The sequence below is a fragment of the Chiloscyllium plagiosum genome, unplaced genomic scaffold (assembly GCF_037043375.1).
Source record: "Chiloscyllium plagiosum isolate Xiang-an unplaced genomic scaffold, Cpla_swu_hap1 HiC_scaffold_25, whole genome shotgun sequence".
In the NCBI taxonomy this organism is placed as follows: Eukaryota; Metazoa; Chordata; class Chondrichthyes; order Orectolobiformes; family Hemiscylliidae; genus Chiloscyllium; species Chiloscyllium plagiosum.
The window spans coordinates 19273748-19295907 of NW_028270163.1; the positions used below are offsets into that span (position 1 = coordinate 19273748).

At 38.9% G+C, this 22160-nt stretch overlaps 1 protein-coding gene across 1 annotated transcript in view; it reads left to right on the plus strand.

The window, feature by feature from the left end:
• Positions 1-22160, plus strand: part of tbcd (tubulin folding cofactor D) — a 287792-nt gene that overhangs the window by 185346 nt on the left and 80286 nt on the right. Inside the window, exons 20-26 of the mRNA XM_043714487.2 lie at positions 849-966; positions 1649-1709; positions 5445-5467; positions 11806-11837; positions 13670-13732; positions 19356-19432; positions 20635-20722. Of these exons, the coding sequence (XP_043570422.2) occupies positions 849-966; positions 1649-1709; positions 5445-5467; positions 11806-11837; positions 13670-13732; positions 19356-19432; positions 20635-20722 (462 nt within the window). The remainder of the gene's footprint in view (positions 1-848; positions 967-1648; positions 1710-5444; positions 5468-11805; positions 11838-13669; positions 13733-19355; positions 19433-20634; positions 20723-22160) is intronic.

Genomic DNA, 22160 nt, shown 5'->3' on the forward strand with positions numbered 1-22160 from the left:
CACTTCCTAGGGATTTTCTCTTACACCTGTCCTAACTGAGTTGCAATTTAAAATTTATATCACCTTTTAACATACTCACCAACGAGTGGAAATAGTTTTTTGGTACTCTGCCATTATCTTCATAATTTTAGATTTCTTTATTAAATCTCTTAGCATTGTCAGTTTGGTAGTTCGAGGATCTGCTTATAGCTATAATTTTACTTTGGATGAATGTTCTTCAGACTTGCCAGTGTATTCTCATTAATACAATTCATGAATGTACAAGATGCTGTCAGGGAATCTATACCGCATTGGATATGATGAATTATTGTCCCCTCATAATAAGGTGACCAGAAGTGCATACATTATTCTAACTGCAGGCTGTCTATCCAAATTTGGTTGTTGAGATAATCTATTATTGAGAGATACTGTCTGCACAGCCATTCATGTGCTATACAGGATGCTGACAAGGGTTCTGTGACAGACTCCAATATGAAACCTGACATTACCATTTTTTTGTTCTAACCAGACTCTTTGAATATTTGGGAGTACCTCAAAAATAGTTGGAACTTGTTTGATTTCAAGATGGTCCTGAAAATATAAAGCTACTTTTCCACTAATTATCCAGTTTCTTTATTTTAACGTATGTTGGATATGGCTCATCTGAATCAAGTGGTGCCTTTAATCTTTGTCATTGTACAAAGCAAAAAGAAAATACAGTTGCATTTTAACTTGCAAGGACTACATATAATTCTTAATGAGAACTCACTTGCATGATTAAGAAACAGTTATAAGTTAGTTGCATTGCTGCACACACATTTTACATAAGATTTGCTTTACTTGACGGTAAAGGTGTTTCTGTTTTGTAGCTTTGCCACGATTGCTACCTTTAGCGACAGGCATTGATTTGAACACTCGTCATGGTGCTGTCTTGGCCTGTGCAGAAATTGTTTATGCGCTGTATAAAATGGCTGTTGAGAACAACAGGTATGAGATTAGTGTTCATTACTCTGGACTTATTTATTTATTTATGTTGTATGTGTATGCTTGCTAATAAAATCAAACCATCATTTGGAATAATTAACTTTGTGTCAGATCTTTGTCGCAATTATTAATAATAGATATTATAGCAGCAATTAGAATATTGTTTTGAATAATATATGCAGTTGTAGATATTTAACGGATTAACTCAAAAAAAGCTCTGCTTCCTAAAAGGTCAAGCAACAAATCGTTCCTTTTTTAAGTGGGGAATCATTGCAACTTTTGGTTTAAAATTATTAGTATATCAATACATTCCTTTGAAATCCTTTGGTCCATTATGTGAGTGAAAGTGTTTGCCTGTTCAAACTAAATGAATACTGGATGTTCATTTAGCAGACATGGATTTTTAATTAAATGCAGTACAATACTCACTACTGCTCAGTTGAAATCCAGCTCTTAATTCTTTAGTCGTTTGTTCCTTGCACTTCATATTTCAATGAATTTGTTGATAGTTGTATAAATCAATTTGATTTGAAGGGGACTGCCCTGGACCGGACTATTGACCGGATGCATGCACATCTACCACAGAGCCTTGCAAATTAAATGAGAGACAATATTTTTTAGTTATAGTTATCTTGGACATATGTCAGATTTTAATTTTGTTTTAAAAGTATTATGCTTTTGACAGGCCAGTGACTGACTACATTAATGAGAATACACTGGAAAGTCTGAAGAACATTCATCGAAAGGTAAGATTGATGAAATATAATTTAGAAAGTAATTTAGGAGCAATTTACTGCAGATGCTGGAATCTGAACTGAAAACAAACAAATGCTGGAGATCAGAGCAGGTCAGGCAGCATCCATGGGGGGAGGCAAGCTAACATTTCGAGTCTACATGACTCTTCATCAGAACTGAAGTGAAGTATGGAGGAGGTGGGGTTTGGAGTGCTGGTAAAGAAAGGATGTTGATAGTTCACATTAAATAATCATAATGTGAGAATGGCAAAATAATGCTGTGTCTAACTGCCAGATGGAAAGAACAGACAGTCCCACTGGGGTGGGGGGAGGTGAAGGGGCAGGTGCTGTACCTTCTGCAGTTAATTGGGAAAGTGCTGTGGGAAGGGAGGTGTTGGCTGACAAGATTGGAGGAGGTACAGGTGAAATGCTGCTTCATCCGAAAAGACTATAAGACCACCCTGCCCCCCCCCCCCCCCTTCCCCCTTCCCATGGCACCTTCCCATGTAACCGCAGAAGGTGCAATACTTGCCCCTTCACCACCTTCCTGCTCACCATCAAGGGCCTAAGCAGACTTTCCAGGTGAAGAAACATTTCACCTGTACCTCCTTCAATCTTTTTTATTGTATTTGCTGCACCCAATATGGCCTACTTGACATTGGAGAAACCAAACGCAGAGTAGGTGATAGCTTTGCAGAACACCTCTGATCTGTGCTCAAGCATGATCCCAACGATTGCGTAGACATTCATTTTAACAGAGCGCCTTGCTGGCATGCCCACTTTGACTGTCTTTTGGCATGCTGCAGTGCTCCAGAGAAACGAAATGCAAACTGGAAGAGCAGCATCGTATCTTCAGCCTAGGCCCTTCACAACCTTATGGGTTCAATATTGAGTTGAACATCTTCAAATTGTGAACCCATTCCTTCTCTTTCGTTTAGCTTTGCTTGTTACGTTCTCTGTCACCCTCTCTCTCACCTCCTCCAACAACACAAGTGGGGACTGTCTGTTCTTTCCAGTCTGGCATTTAGACTCAACATTGTTCTGCCATTCTCACATTCTGATCATTCATTCTGCCCCAGCACTCCAAACCCATTTCTCCACCCACTTGCCCACCAGCAATTGCATAAAGGCTGCCTCCTCCACAGTTCAGTTCAGCTCTGATGAAGAGTCATCCAAGCTCAAAATGTTAGCTTAGAAAGTAATTTGATTGATTTATATTTCACTATAGTTGTTTACTGTTCACTTTATCATGAAATGGTTTCATAACCATTTCAAAACCAGTATCCAATCACATTTTGCAGAACAGGATATCTGGCGCGTTAAATATACTTGGAGAGACATGAAGGTTTTAGCTGTTTTGCCAATGGTGTTGCTGTACAAGGACATCAAGGGCAAGAAGGAATCTGGCTCCTTGGTGAATAGAAGGACCAACTGGATCTTAATAACATTTCAAGATTCGGGTATATAAAGAGGAAGAGCAGATGATGTTTAATTAATTGTCACTCTGAAAGAAAAAAATAAATGGAAAGGATGGATTAAGAGAAAGAAAGAAAAAAAACAGTAAATTTGACACTTTTAGAAATCACTGGAGAAAGTTACAATCTGAATGATTCAGACCACACATTTATAAGGGTTCATATTCTGGGCAAGTTACGTTGATGAGCTATTATTATTAATTATCACTTTGTGAAAAGGGTCCTTATGCTGTTAATTATTAGATATAACTTTCTGTGGCAAGTTTAATGGACATTTATGTGAAAATGCAGCCGCTTCACGAAAAACTGGAGAGGTGATGATTTTGCAGCACAGTGACGCAAAACAATCGGCAAACTGTGGCAACTTGCAATTCATAATTAACTCTGCCTTGACACACCTCTGGGGCAGTTGGTACTTGAAGGCAGACCACAGGACCCCTATCTTCAATCAAATACAAGTCTATTCAAAAGAGCACAGAATTAGTTAGTTGTGCCAATGTATATGCAGTACAATCTGTTCACTTGATACCTTTGTAAATCAAGGAGAGCATGAAAACATCAAAGCAGATTAAGTTTGAATGATCTAAATGTTCTTGGATCTATTTGCATTCTGCAGATGCCTTGACAGATATTTGTAAACAGTATCTTAAATCAATTTTTGTCAAAACTGCTATGAAGCTAAGTGCCTTTTGAACAATGAGTCCATGTGTTTTCCGGGAAGTGTGAGTCATCTTCATATAATCTGATGGACCTCCAAGCTGGTCATTTAGGGAGTAAAATTTGTCAGTTATCCATTTTGTCTATTGGATGATGGTATGCACATAGAAGGCGAAATGGTTATGACAGTGTTGTAAAGCTTGTTTTGTCCAAATTTTAATTGTGTATACCAGGCACTTTCTACTGATGTATCTACCATTGTAAGTTGACACTTTGGCATTGTTGATGAAATAGTATTCCTCCCCCCCCCCCCCCCCCCCGAGTATGTTCTTTTTAAAGAATTTTACAATAATTAAATATAAGATGTGTCCCTTCTTAAATATAAGATTTCCCCCTGGCTGCACTATCCTCCTGATAGATTGCAATTTGCCCCTGGCTGAACTATCTACCCTGTACATGTGGTTCTTAGGTGACATGCTAATCCATGCACATTTATTTGTGGCCTGCCAACTATAGAATTTCATTCATGCTGTGAGAGTCTTCTCCTTTTCTGCTTTCTACAAATAGAGGAGAATGCTATGATTAGGCACTATTTTTCTTGTTTATCACCATCAAGCGCAAGTCCTTGTTTAACATGAAACTACTGGTCAGAAAGTTTTTTTTATGCCCCTCCCCCTCCCCCCATCGTGAGAAATGTGTCGATGTGCACATACCAAGGATCAAAATAAGGTGATTTAAATCTCTCTCTGTCTCTCTGGGCTTATCATCAGTGACGTCTTTTTGTTTATCTATCCCTTCTATCCCTTTTCTTCTCTTTTACTATCTCAGCACCATCTCCAAGTATTGTATTTTACACCCCCACCCCACCGCCCAAATCACCACCCACTCAACCATACCAACTTGCCTGCATTGATTCACCCTTCTCCAGCTGTCTTCAGTCCTGACAAAGAGTTACTGCACTCGAAACATTAATCCTTTTCTCGCTACTGATGCTGCCTGACCTGCTGTGTTTCTCCAGAACTCTGTTTTTGTTTCTGATTTCCAGCATTCGCAGTTCCTTGTGTGTGTTTGATTGTGATGGCTTCTCATTGCCCAGTGATGCAGTGTTTCTGAAATAATCATTCAGGAGAAACATTAGTTAGGACTACATTAGTGGTCAATACATTAAATGTTTGGTTTTATTATGCACCAGTGCAAATAGTGTTTGTGTTGATTATAATGAAATTGGCAATGAAACTCTCAGGCATCATTAATTTTAATTTTATCAATGTTCCAATGTATATGAGATTATAGATTATAGATCTGCCTGTATTCACATTGGGAAAGTTCACCAAGTTGCTCTTTCAGAAAAGTCTTTTTCATTTTCTGCAATAAGCAGCATTTGGCATATGGATATGTCTTTCCTCATTAATATACTCACAATCATAAGCAAACTCTGCATTTTGATTTGGAAGCCTTGCTTTGATTATTTTACTGATCATAACTTGTACATTGAACATTTTAAACTGTCTAATAAGTATGTGCTGTACTAAATTTACCAGTGTCTCCATCGATTGTCATTCTAAAGTGCATGTGGATCAATTTGCAAATGCTTAATGGCTGTTATTTCTTTCAGCTTTACAACTGCCAGTTATATAGGTAAGCATTTTTTAAAAAAAATTTTCATTCTCATATAATTTGTTGATAATTGATTGGTAATCAATTGTGATTACCAGTATTATTGAATACAAACTATATTGTTTGTAGCAATCAGCACTATTTCCTTTATTTGAACAAATCATAATGTAATGCAGCATCATTTTAAAAATAAACTACGTTTCTGCTGTCCACGGCTCTTTGACTTTTTAAGTCCTATTGAACAGATCAGACTATCTGACATATAGACTTCAACATCATGATAGCATCATGCTTTCTGTCCCTGTGAACACAGCCAAATGCTCTAATTTCAAATATAAGGATCAATTTTCCATGCCTTTTTTTAATTGAGGCAGACATTCCTGTTTATTGTTTATGTTAATTTTTGTATAGGTCAAAATTTAATACAGAATTCAGGTGAAGGAATAATCAGAAGTATTGGCTTTATTTCTCATTCTGCTTCTGTTTGCATTTTTTTTCAAGAATATGTCAAAAACCTCAGATTTAAAGTAGATCTCTCAATGAATAACCCTAATGCTTTTTTCCTCTACGTTTCCAGATCATTTCTACTTCTTAACTCTATTTTAATCTGTTTAATGTTGGTGTATTGTTTGCTTCAGTATCATTTTCTTACAAGTGAATTTCCTTTTTGAGATGCTCTTCAGAGAACTAGCCAATACTATTCTCAGTCTCATTGTGTTTTTTATAGCCTGGGCTCAGGACTGTTCTGTCAGGAAAAAAAAAATTGATATTTTCTATTGACTGGAAACCATAATTAATTGGATTTTACGGTTTTTAGAATTAATTCAATTCAGTTATGGAACTCCAGGACCTAGCAAATACGTTGTTTAGGATCATAAAATGACACCGCACAAAATGAGGCTAATATCCTTTTCTTGGCTCTTTGGCAGATTTGTCAAATTAACCCCAGTAAATCTCCTCTTGCCATTCTTTCTAAAGTAGTCCCCAGAAACATGTATCAGATTCCAAATGAGACTGAATTTTTATTAAAACATTACATAGCTTTCTTGTTTTTGTCCTGCATGCCTTTATTTAGAAAGTTAAGAATTTTATATGCATTTTTACAGTTTGCTTAATTTGCTCTATAGCCTTCAAAAATATTGATATTTGTAGGTTTCTCTTCCCCTTAGCTCGTCCACATTCTTCCTACCAAAATGAATCACTGTACATTTCTCTCAGTTATATTTCATCTGCCATGTTGCTGGACATTACGGCACTATTTCTATGTTTTTCTGAAGTCTGTCATTCTCTTCCTCATTATTTACTGCTGTCTAATGATGACATGCATACTTAAGTCCAAGTCATTGCTCTGTTTTTAAAAAAAAAAATCAGTAGTCCTAATACTGACCCCTGGAGACCACAACTCTGGGCACTTCTCCAGTCTGGAAAATAATGTTCGTCACTACGTTCTACTTGTGTCCCTGAGCTAAATTTGTTATAATGCTGCCACAGTCTCTTTAATTCCATGATTTTTAATTTTGCTGAGAAGGCTATTTATTGCATAGTACTTTTGTCAAATGGAATTTTAAGAGTACACACAATCAGAATACCCTTATCAATCTTATTTATTATTTCCTAATAGAATTCAGTCATGTCAAGACAACCATGATTTGTCTTTAACAATTCTATGCTTACTTTCACACTTTTCTTCTGACTGCCAATTAATTTTTCCCGAGATTGCTTTGTGTGACGATTTCTTTAGTGCCAACTTTAGGTTTGTCTGTCTTCCTTTTTATGATGTGGAGGTGCCAGTGTTGGACTGGGGTGGACAAAGTCAAAAATCGCACAACAATGGGTTATAGTCCAACAGATTTATTTGAAATCGCAAGCTTTCAGAGCCCCCACTTGTTGCTCAGGCAGCTTTTTATGTATACGCATATAATATTTCTAAGCCTCCAGTCCTCTGGCACTACCCCCACATGCAAAGAAGATTGTGTCTAGAGTCTCCATAGTTTCCACGATAATTGCCTCAACCGTCTATGCATCTCATTCATACTAGGTAACTCTTCTCCTTTTGAGTATTGCTAACTTCTCAAGTAATACCTCTTTATGTTCGTCTTATCTAATAGCACTATTCACTCCTTTTTTTTAACTTCTATGTTGGCAACATCTTCTCTATTGAAGATAATGCTAAATATTCATTGTGTATGTCCATTATGGTCTTTGCACAAAAATCATTTTTTTGATTCCTAATCAGCTCCTCTCTTCTTGACTAACTTTTACCTGTGTATTATTATGAGTCATTTACACTCCCTTTTATGTTAGTCACTAACTTATTCTCTTACTCTGTCTTTGCCCCATTTCTTTTTTTAGATCTCCCTTGTTCTCATTGTCTTTGGCTTTGCCCACTGTATTCATGCATACATTTGTAAGATCTTTTGCTGTTTCATTTTCATTTTTATATCTTGTCATCATCTATTTTATCTTTGGTTCTGTACCCCTCATGGGTACATGTATACCCTGTACCTGAACCATCTCAACTTTCAGTGCCCTGCCCCATGTTATTCAGTTCCTGTTTTATGTACCAAATTTTGATTCCAGTCCACCGTGGCCAGATCCTTTATCAACTTGAATGATTTACAACCGTTCCAAGTTTGATTACGTTGTAATCATTTCCCATAAATGCATTCCAATAGAATCACTTGTGCTTGCACCAGTTCATTCTCCATAATTTGTTGCAACATTGTTTCTTTTCTCATTGGGCTGAAAGCACGAGTCAAGAAGGTTCTCATGTTTCTATACATTTTGAGCTTCTCCCCCTCTTAGACCTTTCCACTGTTAATATCTCAGTTTCTATTTGTATAATTCAAATATTCAGTTATCACTTATCTTTTGTTCTTGCATCTTTTGCTAATTTACCTGCAAATTTGATCATCTTTATCCATTCCACTTTTTATTGGCCTGTAGTGTGTATCAATAAACCTAATAACTCCTGTATTGTTACTTTATTCTAACCTATTAAATATGCCTTTCACCCCTTAATTACATAATTCTGTAGATATTTATTTAATCAGTACTGTCAAATTCCCTCTTTTTAACATCTTACCAGATATTGAATTCTCCATTCTCCTTTTCTTTGAACCAGCTGTCTGTTATGTCTGCTGTACCCTTATAGCAACTTGTGCCACAGCTCACGAACTTTATTAATTCATATAATGTGCCTATGGACTCCAAACCTGTGCTGGATTTCCTCTCATTTGCACCTTCAGTGCTAATTCTCTAGTATTCTTTTTTCTTCTGTTGGCACCTGTGCAGTAATAACACCCTTAATATTTAATAAATTGTGTGTTCCAATTAAACCTGAATGTGATTGGTTATTTTAGCTGCACTCACTCTGGTAAGAGTAAATGAGCTAGATGCTGTAGAGTTTCAATGACAAATCATTAAGATTTAGATACCATCTTTTCCCTCTTGCTGGCTAAATATCTCTACAGTTATTTTAGCCGTGCCTTTCATTATTTTTCCTGATTACTTTCTGGCACAATACTGTACAAGCACAATATAAACATATTGGAAAAGCTATTGTTATGGACCAGAACCCTCAAATTATTTTAAGATGATAGCCTAGGCTCAAACTACTTCTTTCAAAGGTAAATGTGAAATCTGCGTTTCAGATGCAATTCAGTTTGTCAAGCTACAAGACGTTAAGCAAAACACAATTTATTCAAACACCATAGTTACAATACAAGAAGAAAGAGGAAATTGTAATAACTTCATTGAGTATAGGAGTTGGGAAGTCAAGTTGCAACTGTACAGGATATCAGTCAAGCCACTTTTGGAATGCTGTGTGCAATTCCGGTCTCCCTGCTATAGGAAGGATGTTGTGAAACTTGAAAGGATTCAGAAAAGGTTTGCAAGGAAGGGGTTTTTGAAAAGATTTGTAGTTTGGGTTGTGGGTGAGGTTGTAGATTGGTTTGCTGAACTGATGTGTTTTTATGCAGACGTTTTGTCACCTAGCTAGGTGACATTGTCAGTGTACCTTTGAAGCGTTCGTGGTCTTTTCCACCTGGTACTTATGTGTCTCTGTTATCTGTTACTTCCAGTTCTGTATCTGAGTGGTTTATATATGGGGTACAGTTCAATATTTTTGTTGCTCGAGTTCCGGTTAGAGTGCCAGGCTTCAAGGAAGTCTGGTAAAAGGTGTTTACTGGTTTTTGAGCCACTGTTAGACCCCTAGGAACCGTTAGTGACCCACAAACCAGTAAACGCCTTTCACCAGCTCCTCACAAAAGGTAAACACCTGACACCCACATCCAACAGGATGAATGTAATCTATAAGATACCCTGCAAAGACTCTGAAAAACATCACATAGGGACAAACAGGAAGAAAATTGATTATATTAGTGCGTGAACTTCAGCTCGCCACGGCCAGCCATGACCAGTACTCTCTCATTTCCACTCGCACAGACAATGAAGGACACAAATTCAACTGGGACAACTGGGCGGCATGGTGGCACAGTGGTTAGCACTGCTGCCTCACAGCGCCAGAGACCCGGGTTCAATTCCTGACTCAGGCGACTGACTGTGTGGAGTTTGCACATTCTCCCCGTGTCTGCGTGGGTTTCCTCCGGGTGCTCCGGTTTCCTCCCACAGTCCAAAGATGTGCAGGTCAGGTGAATTGGCCATGCTAAATTGCCCTTAGTGTTAGGATAAGGCGTAAATGTAGGGGAATGGGTGGGTTGGGCTTCGGCGGGTCGGTGTGGACTTGTTGGGGCGAAGGGCCTGTTTCCACACTGTAAGTAATCTAATCTAATCTAATCTAATCTAATCTAACCATCCTAGCAGAGGCAAAACAGAGGCATGCGAGAGAATTTCTTGAACTCCAACCAGGACTCAATCAACAAATATATTGAACTGGACCTATATACAAACCACTCGGATACAGAGACGGAAGTATCACAAAATAGAGACACACAAATACCAGGTGGGACAGACTACCAGTGCTTCACCAGAGGTGTACTGACAGTGTCACTTGGTGAGGTGACGAAGAATACACAGCAAACAAATCCATAACCTCATTTCCAAGGATGTTAACAGGTTTGAGGGTTTGAGCTATAAAGAGAGACTGAATAAGGTGGGGCTGTTTTCCCTGGAGCATTGGAGGCTGAGGGGTGACCTTATAGAGGTTTATAAAATCATGAGTAGCACAGATAAGGTGAATAGTCATGGTGTTTTTCTCAGAGTAGGGAAGTACAAAACGAGTGGGCATTAGTTTGAGGAGAGAGGGGAAAGATTTTAAATGTATCTAAGGGGCAACGTTTACATGCAGAAGGTAGTGCATGTATGGAATGATTTGCCAGAGGAAGTAGTGGAAAGTGGTGCAATTATAACATGTTAAGAGGCCTCTGGCTGGGTACATGAATAGGAGGGTTTAGAGGGATATGGGCCAAATGCTGGCAAATGGGATTAGATTAATTTAGGATATCTGGTTGGTATGGACGAATTGAACTGAAGGGTCAGTTTCTGTGCTATATAACTCTACGACTCTATAACTTGACTCAGTTGGAAAACTGAACAGAATAATAGATTATTTTATTCCTTTCCGTTAACTGTTCTAATATAGTAACATCTCATAAACACAGCCGTGGCAGAAAGGCAAATTCAGAAAACAGATTGCCTCACATGTGGTTCTCCAAACTAGGAGGAGAGAACATCAAAAGACAATTTTGAGAGAAAATTCAGAAAGTGTGTGTAACAGCCTTACCGAGACTCTAGCAACAACTGCTGAAAACTAAGTAAACAAAGTCCTGGATCGGTGCGAGCTTGACCATACCCACTTGGGCTGCTTTTCTTGTTCCAACTTAAAAAAAAAAGCTAAGGCCTCACAAGATGTTTAACTTCTCATAGACTGTTCTTCACCTGTCCCCCAATTTACATCGAAAAGAAACCGGGACAAGCCACAACTCTTAAAGCCACAGCATCCTCACACTAAATGTAGTATTGTTCAAGCAGTCAGCAAGCTCATGTATGGCAATTCCAAAAGTAACAATGTAGCACAGATTTCCTAATTAATTGTTGAGAGCTGCTTGTCCAGGTAATTCTAAGCACAAACCCAGATAGAACGCACACACTTTAAAATAATTTATACTTTATACCTGTAGAACTGATCTGTACTTGTAAATTGAAGTCACTGTAATGGATCGATTGCAACTCGATTATTCGAATGCATTATCAGTCTGTATCAACAGACACTGGGAACATCATGTTATTAAAGTTTTTGGGGTAGCCAGAACATCTGTGACAATAATGGCAGACAGATTCTGTGATTATGATTTTATGATTAAAAATGTTTATTTTTTTTTTTTTTTCATTTTCTGTAGAGGGTTTGGTGGAGCATTTATGAGACCAGCAGGTAAGTTGAGAAATTTATCCCCATAGGTTCTTTTAGAAGAATGTCATCTGAATCTCAAAATTCTAATGTAATCAATAATTCATACCCAAGTGTTTGCTTCTTTCTATATTGTATTGTAAGCTATCAATTAATTCTACAATGTTTCAAACGTGTATCAACAAACTTTGTTGTTTTTCATCATTTTTATAATTGATGGAAACCTTAAACTGGAGTAACTTGATTCCATTTCTGTATTAGCTGTCTAGTCATAGAGAACATGATAATCAGATCACTTAATGTCTTGCTTCCATCAAATATCATGAGCCTGAGGCTTTTTTGTAAACAGTACTTGCATTATCTGGCACCTTTTACAATTTAAGTTTGGCTGTAAAGCACTTCGGGACAATGAGGCATTTTTGAAGTGTAGCATGTTTTTAACATTGAACTCTTGTGTCCCGATTTCAAATGAAAGTGAAGTTTCAGATGATGCCAAAGGGTCTGTTGAGCACTAATATTTACAACTCTTACTGGTATCTAACTCAAACATGAGGGAGTAATCATAAGAAGTACAAAAAGGTTCTGGGATATTCCTTCAATATACAGGATATCTTGTTTTTCTTTCACACCAAATACCAACAATTCATAAACATAGAAATTCAAGGCAAACATATAAGCGAGCATCTGTTCTTCAATTCTTGTTCTATATTTCAACATATTCAGTTCAAGTCTCTAATTTTATTTTGAAATGTCTTGGGGAGAAAAGTGAATACTGTTAATGTCATTTTAAGTGTAACCGTCTGAAAAAATCCAAATCCTTTTTCCTGTCAGTAGGTTAGTTACTGAAGTCTAGTTTCGTTTCTGTGAGATGATTTCAAAATGTGTTGACTGCTGCTGCTTATTACACTGAATACAGTCACACTACTGCATGCGTTAATACACTACGTTAGAAGACAATTTTTTTCGGCTTTATGTTTGAAAGTTAGTAATGGTTTCAAAGCATGAATGGTGTGATTTATTTTGTGGATTTAACAGGGGAAGAAATATTATTACATAGAGAGCATGAGAACTTGGGCTGTCTTCAGAGCAGAGAAGGTGTAAGGGAGAATTAATGAAGGGGTTCAACTCCGATGTAGTTCCTAAGAAGAAACTGTTACCAGTTCAGAATGGTCAATAAAAGGGTGGCACACATTTAAGATAATTGGTACATAGAACATTGGTGTGATGGGATTTATTTTGCACAACAGTTGTCCTGATATGCACTTGCCTAAAGAGCAGTAATTCCAGTTTTAATAATAACTTTGAGAAGAGATTTGGATAAAAATCTTAATGGAATGAGATTTCTGAGCCTGGAGGAAAACAGAAGGAGAATGAAACGTTTTGGATAATTCTTTCAAAGAAATGGTGCATGATAGGGTGAAGGATTGAATCATTCCGTGAAATCTTTGCTGAATTGAATTAAATTTAATAAGCTTGCTTCTAAACTTTTCTGATTCTGCAACTGTTGTTGATCTTGGAGATTTTTTGAAATTGGGCTATGGCTTTTTCACTTTTTTGACTAAACCCAGAGGATTGTGGCTAGGTTTGAGTTGGACCTAATGGATATAGGCTTCACCACATCTGGATGGATCAGGCAGGATAGACTCTTTCTTCATACATTTTTGTACATCTGTATGTGCATGGTTAGAATAATCAAAAAAATCTTATTTTAAAATATAAACTAATTACATTTCTTTGAAAGAGTTGGCCATTGGTGAAAAGCCATATTTATTTATGAATTTTGATCAGTACTTTTAAAAATGTACCAGTTGTAAAAATATTATTAACTGCAGAAATTATTTTCCCATTTTTGGCAGTTTGCTGCTTCATTGAGAGAATGTCACTGTCAAAATTGCCTTTGAAGAATGACCCTATAATTGGTAAGCTGTTTTCAATGTGTTCTTTAGAACTTGAGCTTGCACAATGTTATTGTTTGCCGTTTATGATAAAGTCAGTCGTAAATGTTGTGCAAAATGGATTACAGATTAGGATTTTCAATAAATAGAATTAAGTTCCGTATAAAAAAAATTATATTTTGGAAATAAAGAATACTTCATTTGTGTTACAGGTTTTGACGACCCTATTTTAGTTACCCAATTAGCTGACTAAGTTTAGCAATGATGCTGAACAGCTGAAGTGGGCAGCACGGTGGCTCAGTGGTTAGCACTACTGACTCACAGCGTCAGGGACCCAGATTTGATTCTACCCTCGTGCGACTGACTGTGGAGTTTACACGTTCTCCTCGTATCTGCCTGGGTTTCTACCGGATGCTCCGGTTTCCTCTCTGAATCCAAATATATGCAGGTTAGGGGGACTGAACATTCTAAATTGCACATAGTGTCTAGTGATGTGTAGGTTACGTGGGTTGGTCATGGGAAATTCAGGATGACAAAGAATAGAATAGGAGGAAAGATTTGGGTGGGATATTCTTCGGTGTGCCAGTGTGGACTTGATGGGCTGAATAGCCTGCTTCCACACTGTAGGGTTTCTATGATTCTAGGATGAATGATGTGGAACTGGAAGGATAAAGAAAATCTGGAGAAGTGAAGCAGAGAATCTAAAGCAATCTCGTGAGTCACAATGGTTTCCAATCATGTCAGTTTTTGAGGCTGTTTGTACATTCCTTTGTTAGAACCAATTCATCTGAAAAAGATCAAAATAGAGCAGTAATTATCAATAAGATATATGTGCCATTTTAAAACTTTTTTTTTGGATGTTTCATTGGAAGTGAATGAAACAGTAATGATGAAATAATGCAGGATATTTTGCTTCATTTAGTAATATTGATTTTTTTTTAATTCATTCACGGGATGAGGTCGTTGCCAGCTAAGCCAATTGCAGCAAATATAATCCTACCCTACAGACATACTTACTATTTAAAATTAAAAACACAGTTAACCTGAAACAAAAACAGAAAATGCTGGAGAAACTCAGAAGGGCTAGCAACATCTGTGGTGAGAGAAACAACACAGAATATAAAGACAGATAGCAAAAGTTTCTATAAATATATAAATCGAGAAAGAGTGGCTAAAGTAAACATTGTTCCTTTAGAGGATGAGAAGGGGAATTTAGTTACAGGACATGATGAAATGGCCGAGGCATTGAACAGGTATTTGTATCAGTCTTCACAGTGGAGGACACTAATAACATGCCAGTAATTGACAAAGAGACGAAGGTGAGGACCTGGAAGCAATCATTCTTACGGAAGGGGTAGTGTTGGGTAAACTAATTGAGCTAAGGATAGACAAATCTCCTGACCCTGATGGAAGGAATCTCAGGGTGCAAAAAGAGATAGCGGGAGAAATAGCAAGTGCACTGATTTTCCAAACTTAACAAATCTTTTGGAATTCTGTGAAGACATTACAAGCAAGGAGGATAACGGGGACCCAATGAATGTAGTGTACTTAGATTTCCAAAAGGCCTTTGACAAGGTACCACACAAGAGGCTGCTGCATAAGATAAGGATGAATGGAGATATGGGCAAAGTGGATGGAGGATTGGTCGACTAACAGGAAGCAAAGAGTGGGGATTCTGGCTGGCAATCAGTGCCTAGTGATATGCCTCAGGGATCGGTGTTGGGACTGCAATTATTCACAATTTATATAGATGATTTGGAATTGGGAACCATGTATTGAATATATAGCATCCCTATAGTATGGAAACAGGCCCTTTGGCCCAACAAGTCCACATCGACCCTCTGAAGAGTATCCCACCCAAACCCGTTCCCCATTACTCTAAAGACTGATACTTTACCCCTCACTAATGCATCTAACCTACACATTCCTGAACACAGTGGGTAGTTTAGCATAGCCAATTTACCTAACGTTAGATTGTAGGAGGAAACCGGAGCACCCGGACGAAACCTGCACAGACACAAGGAGAATTTGCAAACTCCACACAGACAGTTGTCCGAGGCTGGAATCAAACTTGGGTCTCTGGCGCTGTTAGGCAGCAGTGTTAACCACTGAGCCACCATGCTGCCCCTAACATAGTGCAAGTGTGGTGCACTTACAAACCCCAACACCGCACCTGGTCTGTGTGGGATTGAACCCACGACCGTGGTGTTATTCGCACCACCCTCCAACCACTTGAGCTAACCAACTGACACATGTAGTGTGTGAAACTTTGCAGAGGAACATAGATACTTTGAGTGTGTGGGCAAAGGTCTGGCAGAAGGAATACAATGTTAATAAATGTGAAGTCATCCATTTTGGCAGGAATAATAGTAAACAAGATTATCACTTGAATGATAAAAATTTGCAGCATGCTGCTATGCAGAGGGACCTGGCTGCCTTTGTGCATGAATCACAGAAGGTTGGTCTGCAGGTACAACAAGTAATTAGGAAGGCAAATGGAATTTTGTCCTTCATTGCTGAAGGGATTGAGTTTAAAAGGAGGTAGGTTATGTTGCAGCTGTACAGGGTGCTGGTGAGGCCACACCTGGAGTACTGCGTACAGTTTTGGTCTCCTTACTTGAGAAAGGATGTACGGGCACTGACTGGGTGCAGAGAAGATTCACTAGGTTGACTCCAGAATTGAAGGGATTGGCTTATGAGGACAGACTGGGATTATATTCATTGGAATTCAGAAGAATGAGGGGCGTTCTTATCGAAACATATAAAATTATGAAGGAAATAGATAAGATAGAAGTAGGGAGGATGTTTCTACTGGCAGGTGAAACTAGAACAAGAGGGCACAGCCTCAAGATTAGAGGGAGCAGATTTAGGACTGAATTGAGAAGAAACTTCTTCACCTGAAGGGTTGTAAATCAATGGAATTCCTTGCCCAGTGAAGTAGTCAACGCTACTTCAATAAATGTTTTTAAAGCGAAGATAGATTTTTTTTGAACAATAAAGGAATTGAGGGTTACGGTGAGTGTGCGCATATGTGAATCTGAGTCCACAAATGATCAGCTATGATCTTATTGAATGCGGCACAGGCTCGAAGGGCCAGGCGGCCTACTCCTGCTCCTAGTTCTTATGTTCTTATTACTTCTTCAGAAATGAAAAGGGCTAGAATTTCATGGTTTTTATCTGGTTGACAGAGGGAAAGGTGGAGCAAGTGAAGTAGATGATGAGGGTGCCTAGAGCAAAGGACAGAATGGGGACGCTCTGCTGAGAGTAAAGCCAGCAGACATGGGTGGTGGTTGGTTGGGGGAGAGGGGTGTGTGGTGATATCAAGGTCAATGTTAGAGGTCATGGTTTGAAGTTGTTGAACTCAAGTGTTCAATCATGAAGACTATGCTGTGTATCAGTGGAAAATGAAGTGCAGTTCCTCCAGCTTGTGTTGAGTTTCATTGGAAAAGTGGAGCAGGATGGCAATATTAACATAGGTAAAAACAATGACTGCAGATGCTGGAAACCAGATTCTGGATTAGTGGTGCTAGAAGAGCACAGCAATTCAGGGAGCATCCAAGGAGCAGCAAAATCGACGTTTCAGGCAAAAGCCCTTCATCAGGAATAAAGACAGTGAGCCTGAAGCGTGGAGAGATAACCTAGAGGAGGGTGGGGGTGGGGAGAAAGTAGCATAGAGTACAATGGGTGAGTGGGGGAGGGGATGAAGGTGATAGGTCAGGGAGGAGAGGGTGGAGTGGATAGGTGAAAAGTGGATAGGTGGAAAAGGAGATAGGCAGGTAGGACAAGTCCAGACAAGTCATGGGGACAGTGCTGAGCTGGAAGTTTGGAACTAGGGTGAGGTGGGGGAAGGGGAAATGAGGAAACTGTTGAAGTCCACATTGATGCCCTGGGGTTGAAGTGGGGTTGAATATTAACATAGGATCAAGACACTGTATTGAAATGGAAAACAGCTGGATGGTCAGAAAACAAAAAACTGCTGGAGATCACAGCATCCATGGAGAGAAAGCAAGTTAATGTTTCGAGTCTAGGTGACTCTTCCTCAGAACTGAAGTGAACTATGGAGGGGGCAGCATTTATACAATAATGTTGGGGGGGGGGGGGGTGGGGGCGGGGGCAGCGGCGGGGGCAGCAGGGGGAGAAAGGATGTTGGTAGTTAAGATTAAGTGATTGGAATGTGAGAACAGCAGAACAATGGTGTGTCTAACTGCCAGACTTGAAAGAACAGACAGTCCCACTGGGTTGGGGGGGTGGGGGAGGGGAACAGGGACATGATAACAGAGAATACAGCCAGTAAAGTTAAAAGAAAGGAAATGAATGGATTCACAATTTGAAGGTGTTGAGCTCACTGTGGAGTCCATAACGTTGTGAAGTGCCTAGTCTGAAGATGAAATGTTGTTTCTCCAGTTTTCAATGTGATTTACTGAAACACTGCAGCATGCTGAGGACAGACAAGTGATATGTGAGCAGAACGCTGTGTTAAAATGACAGGCCATTGGAAGGTTGGGGTCATGCTTGAGCACGGACCAGAGGTATTCTACAAAACGGTCACCCCATCTGTGTTTAGTGTCTCCAATGTCGAGTAGGCCACATTGGGTGCAGTGAATACAGTTCCCAAGACTGGAGAAAATACAGGTGAAATGTTGCTTCACCTGGCAAAACTGTTTAGGTCCTGGGATGGTGAGCAGGGAATTGGTGATGGACTGGTGTTGCATCATCTTCAGTTACATGAGAAGATGTTGTGGGAAAGAGGGATTGGTGCTGGAGGTCAAGAATGAACCAGGCTGTCCCAGAAGGAAAGATCGATGTGAAATGCAGATTGGGGAGTGAGGGGAAGATGTGTTTGGTGGTGGTGTTCTGCTGGAGTTGTGTGAAATGGTGAAGAATGATCCTTTGAATGCAGAGGCTACTAGGATAAAAAGGACAAGGGACACCAGATTACATTGCTGTAAGTGATGGGAAGGGGCAAGGGCAGAAGCACAGGTGATAGGTCAGGTATCCTTGAGGGCCCTTTCAACCACAGTGGGCGGGAAACCAGAATTATGAAATAAGAAAGTCATGTAAGCAGTGTTGTTTCGGAGAGTGGTATCATCTGAACAGATTTGACATGGACAAAGGAACTGGGAGAATGGGATGGAATCCTTGCAGGATATGTGATGGGAAGAGATGTAGTGAAGATAGCTATGGGTGTCAATGGCTTTGTAGTGGATGGCATCAGACCGTTTATTCCCCATATTGGAGATGCAAAGGTCAAGGAAAGAAAGGGAAGTATCACAAATGGACAATGTGAAAGTTTTATAGAGGAGTAGAAATTGGAGGTAAATGAACATATGTTTCAGGTCCTGGTGGGAGCATGAAGTGGCACTGAAACAGTTGTCAATGTGTCAAAAAAAAGTTTTGGGTGGAGGCAAGTGTAGGACTGGAACAAGGATCATTCTACATACCCCATAAAGAGGCAGGCATAACTGTGACCCATGCAGGTGCTCGTAGCCTCAGAAATCAACTATTGCCCTGCGTAAACACTGCATTTTCTTCAGCTTAGATGACTGTCTTTCAGAAGCAGAATGTTTATTGTTTAATTCAGGAAACAGTGTGTATATGTTGAGGTGCCGCCTTCTATACATATTTCTACAAAATTTGTTTTAATTAGGTGAATGGCAGTGGCTTATTGATGACAGTCTGAAAAGCATACATCATTTTACCAGCACTGCAAAACAGAAAATCAAGGTATTCTATCTTATTTTGGTCTTTCTTATTATATATCATGCTGTAAAAATTGAATATGGCAACTGAATGGCACAGTATAAATTTGAATAATGGAAAGTTAGATCTTAAATGTATATTAATTCAGAAATTTTGAAGGCCCCAAGTCATATTCCAGAATAGATGGGAGTTAGGAATGGAGATTGAGTCGAATCACAATTCCGTCACACCTGGAACCCTCTGAAAGTTTCATAACATAAGGAACTTTGGATGGTTCCATGAATGTAGATAAAATAGTTACTCAGGAAAAATTAGAGTATTAAAAAGATAGTCTAACTCCTGAGTAGCTTTTAATCTAACCTCATATTTCCATCTCACACTCCTAACTTATCCTCCCCAAGAACCCTAATGCCCCTCAGGACTTGCCCCATATTGGAGCTAACTCCCCTTGGAACTAAGCTGCTCACAGGGCCCAGTCCCTCCACTGGACCTGAACCTCCCCCTCCCAGACCTGACACACTGCAAGACTTGGTTTCACATACTCACCAAAACATAGCCTCATTGTGGCATCAGTTACTTTGCAACCTGGCACTCAGACACTACAACCCCTGACACCATACCCCTATCCAGCAGGCACCCTTCCTAATGGGGATCTTACTCAGTTGACACTCCATCCCCCTACACTTGGCATGTTACCTTCCCAACACCTTAACATCGCACATTGTTTATCATCTTACAGTTGGACAGCAGCTGTCAAAGTGGCTTGTCGGACCTTTAAATGTCGATATATGGCAACTGACTGCTGTGAAAAGGAGGCGCGATTTGCCATCCTTGATAGTTTGACGATATGAAAGAGCTGTCAGAGTAGAAGAACGTCTCCGTACTCTGAAGGAGCCCTGAGCAGAATCTACTATCAGAATTGTGCGGCTCCCTTCTTTCATAAAACAGTGACGAGGTGACAATCTGTGTGAGACACAATCCATTTATTCACCTAATCTGCATGAGGTTGCCACTACTCAGAAAATCTGGCTCAATGTTCCAGTTTATGTTTCAGTATATTTTGTGCTGAGTTTTATAAATATTACTGAGATTACAGTTCATATTTTGTACCACTGATTTCCCTTATTGTAACAGATCAGAATCAGTATGGTTATTTCTTTGCTTGTACAAATTAAGTTATTTGAGTATTAATCACTGTGAAGTAGTAATAATTTCTGTGTGTTCAGTTTCAGGATGCTGTGATCTCAGCACTGACTGCTTTGTGCAATGAGTACTATCAAACTGCCCAGGGAACAGCAGACCCTGAAGTACAGAGTAAGAAATTCATTTGGCTTGGTCCTTTTCAAAACCAAAAGGAAATTTCGCTCTCACTATTTTGTGTTTTATTTTAAGAAAAGGTTTCAATCCGCTTTATTTGATCCCTGCTCAGTTTTAATTTGATGTTACCATTTTCAAGTTTAGTCCCATTTTCTTTTGCATAATATATGCATATCTGTTAATATCTTCCAAATCACTTAAATTCAAGCATCTAACTTAATGATGTGTAGAAATCTCCACATACATTATTTCAGTGTTCATTCCAAACTATGTTGTTTTTAAAGTATAATTAATTACATTTTGCTTTTCTGAGATGGCTTGTTACAGAGATGCATCTTGTGTTAAATGTCAAGTGTTTAAATGTTTACATCGCATGATGGTGAACCTGTACAGAGATCAATGTGATAAGAAAGATTTATACACAGAAATGTTTTCAACTAGTTTCCAATAAATGCATTTTGCACTCTTTAAAAAGTGATTGTTTAATTGACCATAAAACAAATTGACCAAGGAATGCAGAAAATTATTTCCATTAACATAGCTTTAGCTGTGTTGGTCACAATGCAGGTAAATAGACTTGTAAGAATCAAGTTTTTAAAATGTATTAAGTAGATCACTATTTACTTTGGCACAGTTGTCACATACTCACTCAATCTCCAAGGGCACAGACAAAGCACCAATGAATGTAGGAGTGGTTTATAATGTTGTACTGGATCTCACATTTGCTGCAAACTATGTAATTTAGTGCACTTAGGTGTAAGGTTATATACTTTGAAACTATTGTGATCTTTAATAACTGATGCTGTTCGGCTGACTGAATTCATTGATTTGCTAAAGTGAAAAAATTAATCTCCCTCCCCCTGAAACTCATAGGAACATAGGAGTAGTCCATTCAGTCCCTTGAGTGTGCTGTGCCATGCTAAGTCATGGCTGGTTGTATATATCAACACCATTTTTCTCTGTTACCCGTATCCCTTGATGTCATTAATATCTGGAAATATATCCAGAACATACTCAGTGACTGATGTTCCACTGCCCTCCAGAATAGGCACAAGATTCTCTACCCTTGAAATGAAGAAATTCCTCCTTATCTCAGACCTAAAAGGTTTGCTTGTTATTCCAAGAACTCCCTCTCCCACCCAGCCAAGGGAAGCATCCATTCTATGCTTACCCCATTTCACGATTTAAGAATTTTACTAACGTCAAGGAGTAAATTTCTTTTTGTAAACCCAAGAGAATACAGACCCAGTTTCCTTGATCTGTCCTTATACAGCAGTCCAGCCATACCAGGGAATAGTCTGGTGAACATCTTCTGCATTCCTTCTCTGAAAGGTATATCCATCTTTTGGTGAGCGACCCAAAATTCAAGGTGCACTCTAACTCTCTAATTGAAACGTGACATCCGTATGCCTGTACTCAAATCCTGTTGTGATAA